At 36.8% G+C, this 16,080-nt stretch overlaps 1 protein-coding gene across 3 annotated transcripts in view; it reads left to right on the top strand.

The window, feature by feature from the left end:
* Positions 1 to 16,080, top strand: part of P4ha1 (prolyl 4-hydroxylase subunit alpha 1) — a 79,439-nt gene that overhangs the window by 51,465 nt on the left and 11,894 nt on the right. For all 3 annotated transcript variants that reach the window (XR_002821696.1, XM_004623996.2, XM_004623995.2), the window contains exons 10-12: positions 6,942 to 7,041; positions 11,346 to 11,399; positions 14,725 to 14,790. Coding sequence is in view for 2 of the 3 variants with exons in the window: in XM_004623996.2 (XP_004624053.1) it covers positions 6,942 to 7,041; positions 11,346 to 11,399; positions 14,725 to 14,790 (220 nt within the window). In the remaining variant the exon portion in view is untranslated. The remainder of the gene's footprint in view (positions 1 to 6,941; positions 7,042 to 11,345; positions 11,400 to 14,724; positions 14,791 to 16,080) is intronic.

The raw sequence follows: 16,080 nt of genomic DNA, 5'->3' as shown, positions 1-16,080 counted from the left end.
CTCAACTTGGAGAGGACATTCAAGAAAAAAACAAATACTCAATACGGTCACCTTTATGGTAGTGACTGTATTGAATATAACATGAAGATTATTGGCAATTGAGCATAATTACAAATATTAAGAATATTTTTAGGCAACTGGGAACCAGGGTAGAGACTTTGGTCTGTAGCTTTTCCAACTGCTATAAGGTAAACACTTCCATTTCAAAGTGTCAGCTAACTCTCAAAAGTCCTGAATACCTACCTGGGTCTCAAGAGTTACTTAGGCAGGCCAGTCCAGCTTTCCACACCAATGCTTTCAGGGGCATGACAGGAAAAAGACCTAGAAAAAGACATGCTCAGAGGTCAGAAGGTAAGATGGCGTTTATTAAAAAGTTAAAAGTAAGACTATCCAGAAACACTAAAGTTAGGTGAATGCTCATATAAATGATAGACAGCACCAAAACTTGAAGTGATTGCCTCAGCTTCCTGAGTGCTGGGATTGCAGGTGTGTGCCACTACAGCTGGTCTTCCCCTTGTTTGCAAAAGCTTTGTTTACATTTTTCTTCTGTTCTTTTTTCTTGCCCCTTCTTTCCCTTACCCCTCCCTTGTTTCCCTTCTCATTTAAACATTTTCTTCCCATTTTCAATAGTTTTTAATGAAAATTAGGGGTATGTATAGTTATTTGAAAAAAGGAGGTTTTTTTTTCTTTCTCCTGGTATTAAATACTGTATGTGTTTTGTGGGAAAACACTGAATAACTTTGGAGAAATTTTCTTTTATAATTGGATGAAGAAATAATCTTCAAATGACTTTTCCTATTAAAGTAAGTGGTGTAACTTTAGATTCTAACTTAAAGCTGTGGGTATTAGAAGGAAGAAACTTCGATTTCTGATGACTTGATACAATACAGCAAGCACATCCAGGACCTAGAAAAATGGGCACTTTCAGTATAATTATCACTTCTGAATTTTTAGCACTGTTTCAACAATGTACATTCAGAACTAAATTCATAAAATACCTGGTAGGTTTACAGTAGAGTCACTGAAGACAGATTGGCAGTAATGAATGGGATTCAGATTAATAAAATGCTTTAAATGAATATGGTCCTGTAGTTAAGAAGCGTCTTGCTAGACTTTTACATGGAAGTCAGAGTAAGTGAAATGACTTCCCATGCATCAGTAGAATCATTTTCTTTTGCAATAATTACAAAAGAAGCACAATCAAATGACAGTTTTAAAAACCTATACTTTTCATTGGCTTTAAATGCTCCACCCCTTGCCTTCCATTGAGTTCTTTTATAAGAAAATGTGCAAATGAAAACTTGTTAAGAAAAACCACTTTTGCCTCAAAGATGGATAAAGAATAAGAAGATTGATACTGGAAAGGATTTTATGAGATGGGCAAGTATAAATCACTGCAGCATGAATAGAGGGATTTGTTGTAATAGTGTTTGTAAATAGGATGTCATGTCTGCAATTTGTACAGCAAATAACCACTAGGAAGACAGTATGCAATGTGTTAATTATTGAAACTGTCCTACCAATTTGATTTGAAACTGTCTCATTGCTATTTGTCTCTCAATAAAATTATGGAAAAAAAATTTTTAAAAAATTGGGCCAGGGAGATGGCTCAGTGGAATAAGTGCTTCCCAGGCAAGCACAAGGACCTGAGTTCAGTCCCCAGTTCCGCCACAAAACAACAACAACAACAACAACAACAAAAAAAAAAAAAAAAAAAAATTAAAAAAAAATTTAATGCGTTACAAAAAATAAATAAATAAATCACTGCAGCAGGACTGGTGCGATAGCTCAGTGGACTAAGTGCCTGCTTAGGCAAGTGCAGGGACCAGGGTTCAATCCCTGGTACTGCAAGCTGTGCAGCCCTGCCCCTAGGCGCTGTGGGTGCAGAGGGTGCGGTGGGGCACACCTGTAATCCAGTGCTGGGGAGGCTACAAACAAGAGGATCACCATGAGTCCCAGCTGTGTAGTGAGATCCTGTACCAAATACATTAAAAAAAAAAAATTCACTGCAACATTTTCAGAGAGTTATTTGACTTAATCTATATATTTGCGCACGCGCGCACACACACACACATATGGCGTTGAGCATTTCTACCTCTAGGAATTTATTCTGCAGAGATAATCTCAAAAATATGCAAAGATATACACAGATTTTCATTACTAAAATGCTGCCGTGAACGTCCGTGTACAAGCTTTTGTAAGAGCAGACTTTTACATTTGATGTTATACCTAGAAGTAGGATTATTGGCCCATATTATAGCTGTATAATCATTTGAGAAACTGCCAGGCTTTTCCCAATGTGGCTGTACCATTTTACACTGCCACCAGCAGCGTTCTCTATGAGGGTTCTGGTTTCTGTAGATCCTTGCTAACATGTTACTGTCACTCTCTTGAAACAGGGTCTCCGAAGTAGTTAAGGATAGCCCTGAAATACAGGAGGGTCACCACTGTACCCAATTTATCGTTTTTCTTTTTGGACATAGTCATCCTGATAGGGGTTAAGTAATATCTCATTGTGGGTTATTTTTTTGGAGGGGGTGGGAGTTTTGTTTTATTTGAAATAAGGTTTCACCATGTTGCCCAGGCTGGTACTGAACTCTTAGGGTCAAATGTTTCTCTTGCCTCCCAGCCAGCTGGGACTAATAGATGGGCCCCACTGTGCCTGGCCTCATAGTGGTTTTGATTTGTATTTCCATGACAGTTCGTGAAGCCAAGCACTTTTCATGTGCTTTTTAGACATTTCCTTATCTTTTTTGAGAAATATCTACTTAGATCCTTTGCCAGTTGTTAAATTGCACTGTCTTGTGGAGATGTAATAGTTCAATAAGAATTTATGTATTTTAGGAAAAAGTCTTATCAGATTTTTGATTTACAAAACACATAAGAATTTTCATTTTAATCAGTTTGTTTTTCCTTCTGTTTCCTGTACATTACTTTTTTTTTCTTCTCAAGATAAGATCTCTCAGAGCCTGGAAATAGCTCAGCAGATTAAAGCACCTGCAAGCAGGCGCACCGGCCAGGAGTTTGATCCCCAGGGTCTGCCATGCCGGCCCCATCCCCAGGACGTGCTGAGATGGCGATTGAGACTGGGCATGGTGGCGCACGCCTGTAATCCCAGCACTTGGGAGGCTGTAAACAGGAGAATCACTATGAGTCCGATCTAGTAGTGAGACCCTGAACACCCTGTAGATCCTTCCCTAAAATACAGAAAAGAAAAAAAAAAGATCTCTTTGTTGCCCAGGATGGCCTTGAATTCCTGGGCTCAAAGGGTGCTTCTGCTTCAGCTTTCTAAGTAGCTGGGACTACAGGTACATGCTCCTGCACACACATATATGTATTTTTTAAAACCAAATACAGGGCCTTACCCATGCTGAGCAAGTACTCTGGCACTGGGCTACATCCATCTTCAGCACTTTTTATTTTTTGAGACAGATCTAAGTTGCCCAAGTTGGTGTTGAACTTGTGATCCTCCTTCCAAGCCTCCTGAGTAGCTGGGATTATAGGTGCATGCCACCATGCTCAGCTGTACCTGTTAGATATCAGCCATTTCCTGATCTAAGGTCGCAGTTTTATTCTTCTGTTTTTTCCTAAGCACTGATATTTAGATGTTTGATCTATATTTATTAAATTTTTAAAAATAAAACATGAGGTAGGAGTCCAACTTTTTTCTTTGCATGTGGCTATCCAGTGTCTCATGACTGTTTGTTGAGTAACCTTTTGTGCTTTTTTTTTTTAATTTTAAAGGAGTGCAGTGAGACATTTGAACGATAATTGAATAGAATAGCAAAAATTAAAGGTTTTCTTGGTAGCAAGAGACTGGGCAAAAGAGTAAAAATTAGACATTTACAAGGAATAGATTAAAGATAAAGAGAGGTAGTAACTGCTGGAGTAAAAAGCGTGTAGTGTTAGAAATAGGAGATTGAAATGCATAGACAGAAAAACCTGCCTCTTAAGCCTGCAGGATAATGATTCCACTAAAGTGCAAGAAAAAAAAAAAATCAAGAAAGCATACCTCAATGTTGGTACGAGTAGCAAGAGTAGTTGAAGATAATAGAAGCCAGATTTTCTTGGGTAATAGGTTCCAGGAGGAGTTAGGTTAGTTTGAAGCCTTATTAGAGCACTTATTAATCATGCATTGCAGTTACCTGGAAAAATCCCTAGTAGTTTGCTTATAAAGTTGAAAAATGTGTCCAGCTGTTTCCAGACAGAACAGATAGTATGGTATGTTGACATAACATACCAGGTTAGTTGTGTGAGGAGCTTGGTCAGACTGGGAAAAATGAATTATTAAAATATGTATCAACTGTACTCAACCAGTTTTGATGAATTCACAAGAGACTTCTAAAAGTGACAATTTTGGCAAAGTAGGGTAATCATGCATTCATTTTAAGAAATCTTCAGGGTTTGTTCATTCAGCAAATATTTAAGCATCTACTGTGTGCCAGGCTTTGTGGGCTGTATGGTTATAACAGTGAGTAGACACAGGGAAAAAATTAAGGGTACCTGGAGGATGAGTGTTTGAGGAAGACAACTTCCAGAATGAAAGAATGTTGCCAAACATCACTAAAGCAAATAAAACAGTAAAAATGAGAAAATGCCATTTAATTTGGTGGCATGGTAGAGCAATTTTGTTGGAGTGATGAGGGTCTAAAGCTAGATTAAAATGGGTTCAAAGATGAGTCTGAAAAAGTTGGCTTGAAGAGGAGGGAAAGTTTGGTAACTGGCAGGAGATAGAGAATTGTGGGAAAGAGTTTTTTTTATTTTTATTGAGGGAAAAGCAAGCCTAATTAAAAACTTTAGGAAGAACTGTTAAGAGGAGGAAGATGATCATATAAGATGGAAAGGGCTGATCTGTGATTTGTGGTTCTTTAGGTGGCAGGAGGGGATAGAATCTTAGAGGATTAGCCATAGACAATAGAGAGAAATCTCTATCCATACTAGAATGGAACTGAAATGAACTACAAAAAGCAGTGACTTTAGATGCCAGTAAATTTCATGGTTTCTCTGTGAAGTAGAATGCATGTTATTGTCTGAGTGGAGAGGGTTCTGAATAGAGAAAAAAATAAACATGAGGACAATTTGAAATTGTTGTTCAAAATTTTTAGTGGAACATACCTGTCCACTACATACATTTAGTGTCATGGGTATAAGCTTGGAGACAAACATTCATTCAGGACCATGTTTAAATTAGGCTTTTAGGAGACTGGGTGTGGTGGCACATGCCTGTAATCCCAGCACTTGGGAGGCTGTAAATAGGAGGATGACAACAAATCTGATCTATGCAGTGGGTCGCTGTATACCCTGTCCTAAAAATAAATAAAATAAATAAATAAATAAGGCTTTTAGGGGCTGGTCAGATAGCTCAGCAGGGTAAAGCGCCTGTTAGACAGGCTCAGGGACCAGGTTCAATCCCCAGCATGCTATGCTGGCCCTGTCCCCGGGGCATGCTGAGACTGGGGTGGTGGTGCTCACATATAATCCCAGCACATAGGAAGCTGAAAACCCTGTAGGCCCTGTACTAAATACATTAAAAATAAATAAGACTTTTAGCAAAAATATTGTTGAAGTGATAAACCGTAGAATCAAAGCTTCAGAGAAAAGAACTGATAAAATTGAAGGGAAGAAATAAAAAAAGTTGATAAGATTGGACAGTCAGTAGCATATATAAAAGAGATAGTTGAATTTGGGGAGGGGGTCTTATTTTATTATTTAAGAATCTGCGAAATGAACCCCAGGCCTCACACTGGGGGTGCCTTTTTAAAAATAAAGATACAGTTTCACAGTGTAAATTTCACTCTTTTAAAATATATGTTTCAGTCATTTAAATCTTCAGTTGTGGAACCGTTACATTCAACTCTAGAACATTTTTGTTACCCTCACCCCACAAAAATCCTATAATCATTGGTAGTTACTTCCCACCAACCCTTGACCCCATCGTCGGCAACCACTAATCCACTTTTGGTGTCTATTAATTTACCTGTTTTGTACATTTTATGTAAGTGGAATCATGTGGCCTTTGATGTCCAGCTTCCTTCATTTAATGTAATGCTTTTAAGGTTCTGTTCATGTTGTAGCATAATCTGTACTTCATTCCTTTTTTATGCTATAATATTCCATTTATAGATATATACCACATTGTATGGTCTCTATCAGTTTATTTGTCACTTTTTTGGCTCTTAGTAATGCTCTATGAATATTTCAGTAACAAGGTTTTGTGTAGACATATTTCATTTCTCATGGATATATAGGAAGAAGTAGAATTGGTAGATGATATAGTAATTCTGTGTTAACATTTAGTGATGTGCCAAGGGGCTTTTCATTTTTTATTCCCATCAGCAAGGTATGAGGATTCTATGTTCTTACCAATACTTTATAACCACTTTAGTGGGTTTGTACTCTTATAAAACTTATTTTTATTTAATCAAGTAATGTATGCACTTCTTAACTGTAAATAGTATTAGCCTTAAGATAGATCAAGGCTGAAGACCCTTTGACCTGCACCCAGTCAGTTTTGGTACCTTATATAGAAAGAGCAATTGCTTTGCATTTGTAAAGTATTTGGCTAGAATTTTAGAAATTCTTAGTGTGAGCTGGGCACCATCACATGTGTCTGCAGAGCCAGGTAATCACTCGAGGCAGACAGCTGAGACCTCATGTAGAGGGCACAGTCACCAGGAAAGATGACCTCCATTCAGACAGCTTTTGTTAACCCACCTGTTTTTCATAGAAAAATTATGAGATTAGTTTTTTTCCTTCCCAACTTCTAATTGTAAAATGTAACATCTTCTAAAAATTATGATATTCGTCATTATAAAAATCATGTTAAAACAGATCAACTGAATGCCTTAAAAGTTTGTCTTATATGATTTTTAAAATTACAGCTATTTGACATCATGTGATGAAATAATATTAATAAAGCTATTTTTTTGTCATGTCCTTAGTGCCTGGCTCTCTGGCTATGAAAACCCCGTGGTGTCTCGAATTAACATGAGGATACAAGATCTGACAGGACTAGATGTGTCCACAGCAGAAGAATTACAGGTAGGCCTCCAGTTCTTTTCACACTTCAGGAGGTGCTTCCAGTGAGATTTCCTTACACTGAATAGGTGAGAGTCCTTGACATTTGAGTTTGGGACTATAAAAAGTGACCTAAAAGCTGAAAGTCTGCAAAGCAATTTTAATAATCAGTGGAAGAAATTGTGATTGCTCATGTTTTGTCAAAACATGAACTGTCAAGAGCCAGGCATGGTGGTAGATGCCTGTAACCCTAGTGCTCAGGAAGCTTAGGCAGGAGGATTGAGTTCAAAGTCAGTTGGGCTACATAGTGAGACCCTGTTCCAAAGAGACAAGACAAATAAACCTCCATTGAGTATAAATATACCAGCAAATAAACAGTATGTAACAGTACCATTGATTAAGTGTACTAATTTTGTTTTTCATTCCTTAGGTGATCTACCTGTTAGGTGGACAATTGACTGTTGGTCTTTTAAAAATAATTCTCTTGTGAACATTCATGTGTAAGATTTTTGTGAACAAATATTTAAGTTTCTTTTTTTTTTTTTTTTTTTTTTCTCCGAATGCCTTCAGGGCAGGTTTGGCTGGCTAGAGTGTTGTGGGGATAGAACCACAGCAGCCTGAGCCTGACTGCTTTGTTGAAGCAGCCACTTAAAGAACTGAGCTAAGGGGTAGGCCCCCTAAGTTTCTTTAAATATACACTCCTAGAGTGTATTTTCTGGCTTATATAATAACTCTGTGTTTAGCATTTGAGGAGCTACTAAGGTGGCTGTATCAAGGTTCCAGTTTCATTGCAACCTTGTTGACACTTGCTATTGTCCCATTTTTGCTTTTCAGTATAGCTATTCTAGTGAGGCTGAAGTTTCTATTTCATGGTTTTCATTTGCATATTCCTGATGATTAATGATATGGAGCACTTTTTGTACATATTGTTCAATTGTATTTTGTGTCTCTGTTAAGTGTTCTTTGTATATTCTTAATGCTAGACCCTTGTTAGGTAAATAACTTTTGCAAATACATGCTATCATTGTAGGACTTGTCTTTTCACTCTTGATGGTACCCATTGGCACAAAACTTGTTTTTCTTTTCCGTATTTAAGGCAGGGTCTACAGGGTTTCACTATGTAGACTGAACTCTTAGTGATTTTCCTGTTTACAGCCTCCCAAGCACTGGGATTACAGGCTCATGCCACCACACCCAGTCTCAGTAGCTGTGTCACGGTACCCTGGGGGCAAGGCCAGCATGGCAGGCCTGGGGATCAAACCCAGGAACGCTGCGCTCTGCCTAAGCAGGTGTTTTAGTCCACTGAGCTATCAGGCTGGCCCTTGTTAATTGTTTTTCTGATCAGATTTTATTGATACATTTTAGATATACATAGTGATCACATTCATTGTAGAGAATTTGTACCTGTATATAATATAACTTGTTTTTCTCCCATTCCCCTACACTCCCTTCAACCCGTCCTCCACTCCCCATTTACAAAAGCTTTGTTTCCAAGTTTTCCTTTTCTCGTTTTTTTTCTTTTCCTTCTTTTCTTTCCTCCTTCCCTCTCCATTTGAACATGTTCTTCTTGTTTGATATCTGTTACACACTTTGGTCCTTATTTATACTTTGTTTCTTACACCAGGGAAAAAATGCAGTATTTACACGTGTCTCATTTATTTCACTTGAGTATAATCTCAAGATGCATCTATTTACCTAGGAATGTCTCAAGTTTATCCTTCTTTATAGCAGAGTAATATTCCATTGTATAAAGAAAAAATTTTTCCATGTCTGGCACAGCTCATGAAACTCTGGAGGGAGGGCACTGGGGGATAAAGACAGACAGGAATCAATATACAAAAGCTGAGGTCAGGTGGCACCCACCTGATGGGAGAAAGAAACTGTCTGGCACCCACAGTGTGTTTATTCATACAGTCAGCATATGAATAATTTTATGGAGACTTTAAGTGGGGGTAGAATTTGGGACAGGCAGAAAATATAATCTGTTGGCCGAACAGCAAGTCTTGATGGCTACATGGGAAGCAAGGGAGAAAACTGTTATCAGGTGAAAGTCAAGGCACTATAGCAATAGCTCCCTGAGATGTGTACACCTTCATGGGGCCCTGCCATACTCCTGAGAGGCCGCGGCCTTGTCCTGGATACCTGAAGTGCAGACAGTTTTGCCTCCAGTACACATCTTTATGCATTTTGATAAAGGGATATACAAAGTGCTCACATTTTTAGATATACATTTGATCACATTTTAGATGTACATAGTGATCATATTGTCAGGTAGGCATTTGACAAATGTCCATTTGATGGGCATTTGTGTTTCCAAGATTTGGCTATTCCAAACTGCCATTGTAAACATAGGTGTGCCTATATTGCTGTGGTGTGATGCTTTTAGTTCTTCTAGGAAGATACCAAAAATAGCTAGGTCAAATGGAACTCTAGTCCTAGATTTTTTGAGGAATATCCATACTGATTTCCACAGTGGTTGCACCAGTCTACACTCCCACCAGCAGTAGTGGAGAAGGGTTCCTTTTTCCCCAAAGCTCCTCCAGCATTTGTTTTTGGCTGATTTCTTGATAATAGCCTATTCTTTCTGGGGTGAGATGAAATCTCAGTGTGGTTTTACTTTGCTTTTCTTGAATGACTAGTAATGTTGAACATTTTTCACATATTTGCTGTTTGTACTTCTTTATTTTTGATTTAAAAAAAAATCTTATTTATTTGGTACAGGGTCTTGCTATGCAGCTTGGACTCATAGTGATCCTTTCTCAACCTCCCAGCACTGGGATTAAAGGTGTGCATCACCATGCCCAGTTTTGGTGGCCCACATGGCATGGAGTACCAAGGATCAAACCCGGGTTCTTGCACTTGCCAGGCAGGTGCTTAGACTGCAGAGCTATCTCCCCAGCCCCTATTTGTACTTCTTAATTTGAGAAGTGTATATTCATCTCAGATGCCCATTTTTGGATTGGGTCTTTAAGTTTGAAGGGCTTGATATTTTGAGGTCTTTATATATTCTAGATAATTATCTTTTGCCCGAGAAACAGCTAGAAAACACTTTTTCCCACACTGTGCGTTGTCTCTTCACTATGTTGGTGGTTTCTCTTGCTGTGAAAAAAAGCTTTCTAATAAGATGAGATTCCAGTTGTTGATTTTCTGTGATAGTTCTTGTCCAATTGAAGTTTTGTTCATAAAGTTTTTGCCTACCCTTATACTTTCAAGAGTTCTACCTATTCTGTCTTCCAGCAGACTTAATGTTTCTGTTTTAATATTTAGATCTTTGATCCATTTTCTGCATAGTGAAAGATACAGGTCTAATTTTAATCTTTGGCATGTGGAAAGTCAGTTTTTCCAGCACCATTTATTAGAAAGGCTTTCTTCCAGTGAGTCTTTGATATCTTTTTTTTCCCCCTCTGGTACCAGGAATCAAACTTAGGACTACACGCTATGCCACTGATTCTACACGCTGTGTCACAGGCCAATCCCTGGCCCTTGATTTTTTAAAAAACTTACTTATTTTAATGAAGTTTGATTAAATGTCTAAGAAACCATTGTGTAATCCAAAGTCTCCAAGATTTGCACTTATGCTTTCATCTAAGAGTTTTACAGTTTTCATATTTGATGCTGGGGCTTGAACTTGTAGCCTCAAGCACCAAACACACAGTGTATTGTTGAGCTACCCCACTGGCACAAAACATTTTATAGTTTATACTTTTCTTCATGTCTTTGATCTATTTTAAATTAATTTCTATATGTGGTTTTGTGAGGGTGGGTGAGTCCAACTTCATTATTTTTATGAGTGTCATTGTCTTGGCAGTGACACACATCAGTTGCAGTTTAAAATATGAAAAGTATTGATAGATATAGTGTTTTATTTTTTTAAAAACTTAATAATTTGTCCTCAAGAGGTGGACACAGAGGCAGAAGGATCACAAGTTTGAGGCCAGTCTGGGCAACTAAGCAATACCCTGTCTCACAAAAGGGTGGTGATATAGCTTAGTGGAAGGTGCTAGGTTGGTATGCACAGGACCCTGGGTTCAATCTCCAGTGCCCCCAAACATTTTTATTTTATTTAAATTTCAAAGGAAATAATTATAAAAATAGAAATCTCAGGATTTTACTTCAAGGAAATGCACATCCTCAAATATTTGCTAAAGAAAAAGCACATAATAGCTTATCCTCAATTTTCCATCTGTTTACTTCAAATTTTTCATTGATTTTAAAATATTTTTTCATTTCTTTTGCAGTATCTATATAAGGGACCAAAATGAGACTTAGATTTTTTTGAATAATAATCTTGACAGTTCTTTCATTCATACTTTGTTTTTTCCTTTCAGGTAGCAAATTATGGAGTTGGGGGACAATATGAACCTCATTTTGACTTTGCACGGGTAAGAAAAATAGAGACCATAATCAATCACTGAAACTTAGGTATTACACTGTTAAGAGTATCATGCTCTACTGAAGTAGCTGGGCACCTAGACATTATACTGTTGAAGAAAATATTTTCCTAACATTTGACTAAGTTTAACTTCACATGCAATACGGAAAGGTAGGAATTTATAGGCAAGGAGCAGGGAGGCACTCAGTAAAAGAAAAATTACCCAAAGAAGTACGCAAGGATTCTAGCTACCTGGACCTAACAGGATTCCTGATGCTGTCAGGGTTGGGAGGTCATATGTCCCCTGGGAATGTGGAAGATGAAGAATCTGATTAGGTATCAATGTTGATCAGATATTGAGGATACAGGAACATCTTTTGGCAGCACTGATTTGACAGGACTCTTGCTAAGACTGGACAGTGTAGAGATGAGCACAGAAGTATTAAAGTATTTTGATATTAGAAGTACATAGCCTGTTTGAAATTTGTGGAAGTAGATCCCCCCTAGAAGTCTTTCAGCAGTAAAATATTCCTGTGTACCAAACAGTTAAGGTACGTAGGTAAGTGGATTGGTAAGTCTAGAAACAAGTAAAGGATGTACCTAAAGATGAAACTGAACAAAGAGACCTGGAGCCTAAATTTACATAATTAAAGTGGGGCAACATTAAAGCTGAGGCTGGGGGCACATTCCTCTAGGGACCTGAGGCTTTGTGGATTATCAACTCTTAAGGGAGCTGCCACAGTGTAGGCTGCTGAACCTGAGACTCATGCATTACATCCAAGTCTCCAGTAGGGCAGTATCCTCATGAATAGAGGATGACTTTGAAAATAACCTGCTTTTAGGTAGGAGCCTGAAGGAGAATGTTCTGTTTCCATCACAGCTGGGTGTGTATATATGCTGCTTCTGGGAATTTTAAAATATAGGCCTGCCTTTGTGCAATCCTGGATTTGAATTTTTACTACTCTGGAAGAGAAGAAATTACAATTGTTCAGTTTGCTAGTGTTCTTAATTTTGCAGAAGCAAATTCATTTCTTCCCTGGAGTACAACTCCTCATTCTAAGATATTTAACTCATTCTCAGCTAAATATGTAGTCACTTAAAACAAAATCACTAACTGGTAATAAGGCACTGTCGGTAAGACCAAAGCAACCAACCAATTTAGACTTCTGCAGGACTTTAGATACTATAAACTGTCAGACACAGAATGCAAAAAGTAAGTGCATAATGTGTGTGGGGGGGTTGGAGGGACACAAATAACAAACTATCAAAATGATTTAGCATATTTAAAAAGTAAGCAAAAGGAAAATCTTAAAAATAATATTTAAAATGTAATGGGTAAGATAAAAATAATTTAGAAATATATGAAGTGAATTAGTGAACCAATTACCAGGCCACATTTTAAGATAGAAAAATAAAAATAAAACTCAAGGGCCTGAGTTCAATCTCTGGTTCTGCCAAAAAAAAAAAAAAAAGGAAAATAAAAATATACAAGAATCTGGGTGCAGTGGTGCATACCTAGTCATTCCAGTAACTTGGGAGGACAAGGCAGATTCCAGGAGTTCCAGAGCAGCCTGGGCAATGTAAGATCTCATTTCAAAAGACAAAACAAAACACTAGAAAACAAACAAAACATAAAAAATGCAAAGATACTGTGCTGGAGAATAAGGTAAGTAATATTAAAACAGTTTTTTAAAAGTTTGTGTTTGTGTTGAGGGCTGGGGAGATGGCTCAGTGGAATAAGCACTTCCCTGGCAAGCATAAAGGCCTGATGTTCAATCCCCAGTTCCACCAAAAAAAAAATTAAAAAATTAAAAGAACAAAACAAAACTGAACACTATGTTTAAAAAAAAAGTTTGTGTTGCTAGGCAGGGACTTTTGATTTAAAATTAATAAATATTGGTCTCTTCTTACTTAATATATTTAACTATAAATGATAATTACTAAAACTTATAAGGTTTATTATAGTTAAAATTCTAATGAATATGTCACATATCTCAGTGGTCTTGATGTATCACCATTATTAAAGAAGGATAGTTCAATCCCCAGTTCTGCAAAATAAATAAGTAAAAAAAAAAAAAAAGGAGGATAGAATTGTTGGAAAGAAAACATAGTCTGTATTATATAATAGCCCTTTCATGGCCCAGTCCTAGAATCCTGAGCTCTTTTTCTATGAAGACCTGCAAAGAATAGATTTTACTGTTATTTGTGAGAGGAGCTTTGATGATGTGAATGACTACCATGACAACCCTCATCTAACAAAACTAAATTGTATTGTTTTAGCTTTTGATTTTGAAATAAATATTGACTGATAGGAAGAGACAATACACATGTACAGGGAGGTCGCACAGACCCTTCCCACAGTTGGCCCAGGGTCAATACCTTGTACAACTGTAGCACACTGTCAAAACCAGGAATTTGGTATTGGCCAAGAGCTCATTCATTTCTATGCAGTTTTATCACATGTGTAGCTTTGTGTAATTACCCTAGTCACGCTGTAACACTTTGTCACAAGATTCTGTTGTGGACTCCACATACCCTGTCTCCTTCCATCCCTACTGCTGGTAGCCAATCTGTTGTTTTTAATAATGCTAATTCATGAATGCTACATGAATGGAACCGTGCAGCATGTATCTTTTTGAGATTGTCTTTCTACCATAATCGCCCTGAGGTTCTCTCAAGTTCTTCTATGCATCAGTAGTGAGTTCTATCTATTGCTGACTATTGTTCCATGGTATGAATGTACCACAGTTCAGTTCAAGGACCTCTGGATAGTTTTTTGGCTAATGCCAAGGGATATTTTAATTTAGATTTAAATAGCTGGTTATGCAGTTTCCAGCCTGATTAAAGTGTCAACTATCCAAAAGAAAGACAGTCATAATAACACTAAAGATTTGAGTGGGTTTGTGAGTTGAAAGTAAATCTCATAGTAAAATTTTTACCCATGGCGAACAAATTTCATGAATATAGCTAAAAGGTGGCTCTTGTGTCTTATTTTTTGGAAGATAAAATTGTAGATCTTAATTTTTAAAATAGTCTGTGGTAGGTTGATAGTAGTTCTCATTGTTTAGGCTAAGAATATGGCTATTTTTTTGTTCAGTAATTGTGTAAAAAAATATACAGTACACAAGCTGAGTCAACAACCACCAAGTACTTAAGTGGGTAGTGTTGATAATCATCTATAAATTACATGGGAACCTTTTGAGATTTTAAAGATATTCTTTATATTTAATTATTTACTTTATAATCTTTAACTGATGTTCAGTTGTCACTGGAGTATTAACATTACTGAAATTTATATGATTGAATTTGGTGGGGGTTTTGTTTGTTTTTCACAGAAAGATGAACCAGATGCTTTCAAAGAACTGGGAACAGGAAATAGAATTGCCACATGGCTGTTTTATGTAAGTGATGGTTACGATTTTTAACTTGAGATTTGATCACATGATTCATGTATTTTGATGGTTTTTGGTGAAGCTTATTCAGCATAGCTCCTACATAACATTCTACTTTAAACTTTTTATGACCAAATAAAGGGAATTAACAATTTTTTTTCCATTTGTAACTTTTAAAATTTAGGAATATAGGTGTTCACTGTCAAAACTTGAGAAAATTTAAAGTAGTAAATTAAAATTACTGATATCCCACTACTTGAAGGTAATCTTTAATATTTTTGAATATGTGTATCTGCATATGCATTATATACACATACACATATTATTTTAGTAAATTTTTCTTGTGATTTTTATTAAAGTATATCAGAATAATGAATACATGTGGTGATCAACACCCAAATCAAGAAATAATACATTTGAATACCCTACAAGGCCCTCTAATGTAACCATTCTCACAGTTTTTATGTCCCCATCCCCTTAACTTTCATATATATAAATTGAGTATAATTTGTTATTGATGAGCAATTTGTAACATTGTGAAATGGATATTAGTCAGCGAATTCATACTTTAATGTATTTGACCATTTTATATACAAAATTAAATTAAAAGGCAAGGTCTTCATAACAAAAAAAATAAAGTTACAACAGTATGATCTTAAGTTTTAAAAATTATTAAGATGTTGACACATGTAAATAACCTAGTTTGGCTGTGTGTGGTGCTGGGGATGGAGCAAAAGGCATCACCAGTGATAAGCACATACTTTACCACTGAGATGTCGCCAACCTAAAAATTGTTACAATCATAAAATTTGTTCTAGTTTTCCATTGCTTAAACAGCAAGTCATCCCAAAATTGAATGGTTTTAAAAAAAATGGTCCTTATAGTATCATCTTTCATGGTTGTGAGGGTGACTGGGCTCACCTCACAATTTCAGCACTGGATCTCTCCTGCATTAAGTCTGGCACTATAGTCTCCTTGAAAGCCGAGGCTGACTCTTGGCCAGCTCACCCACAGTCTTGCCCAAGCCCTGTGGCCTGAGTTTCCTCACAGCAATGTGACTGTATTATAAGAGCAAGCATTTCAAAGGAACAACTCAAAAGTCATGCATTTTATGGACTAGCCTCAGAAGTCATATAGTGTAATTTCTGGTATATTCTATTGATTGAAGCATTTATAAAAGTCTGCTTTGTGGGACTGTCCTGCTTCAAGGATGTATATGGTGAGATTTTTGGACTTATGTGCAAACATGAGAAGTATATAATTCTTTATCCTATTTTTAAAATATAATATAATTTTTAA

The sequence above is a fragment of the Octodon degus genome, unplaced genomic scaffold (genome assembly GCF_000260255.1).
Source record: "Octodon degus isolate 3935 unplaced genomic scaffold, OctDeg1.0 scaffold00005, whole genome shotgun sequence".
In the NCBI taxonomy this organism is placed as follows: domain Eukaryota; kingdom Metazoa; phylum Chordata; class Mammalia; order Rodentia; family Octodontidae; genus Octodon; species Octodon degus.
This window is presented reverse-complemented; position numbering and strand designations above follow the sequence as displayed.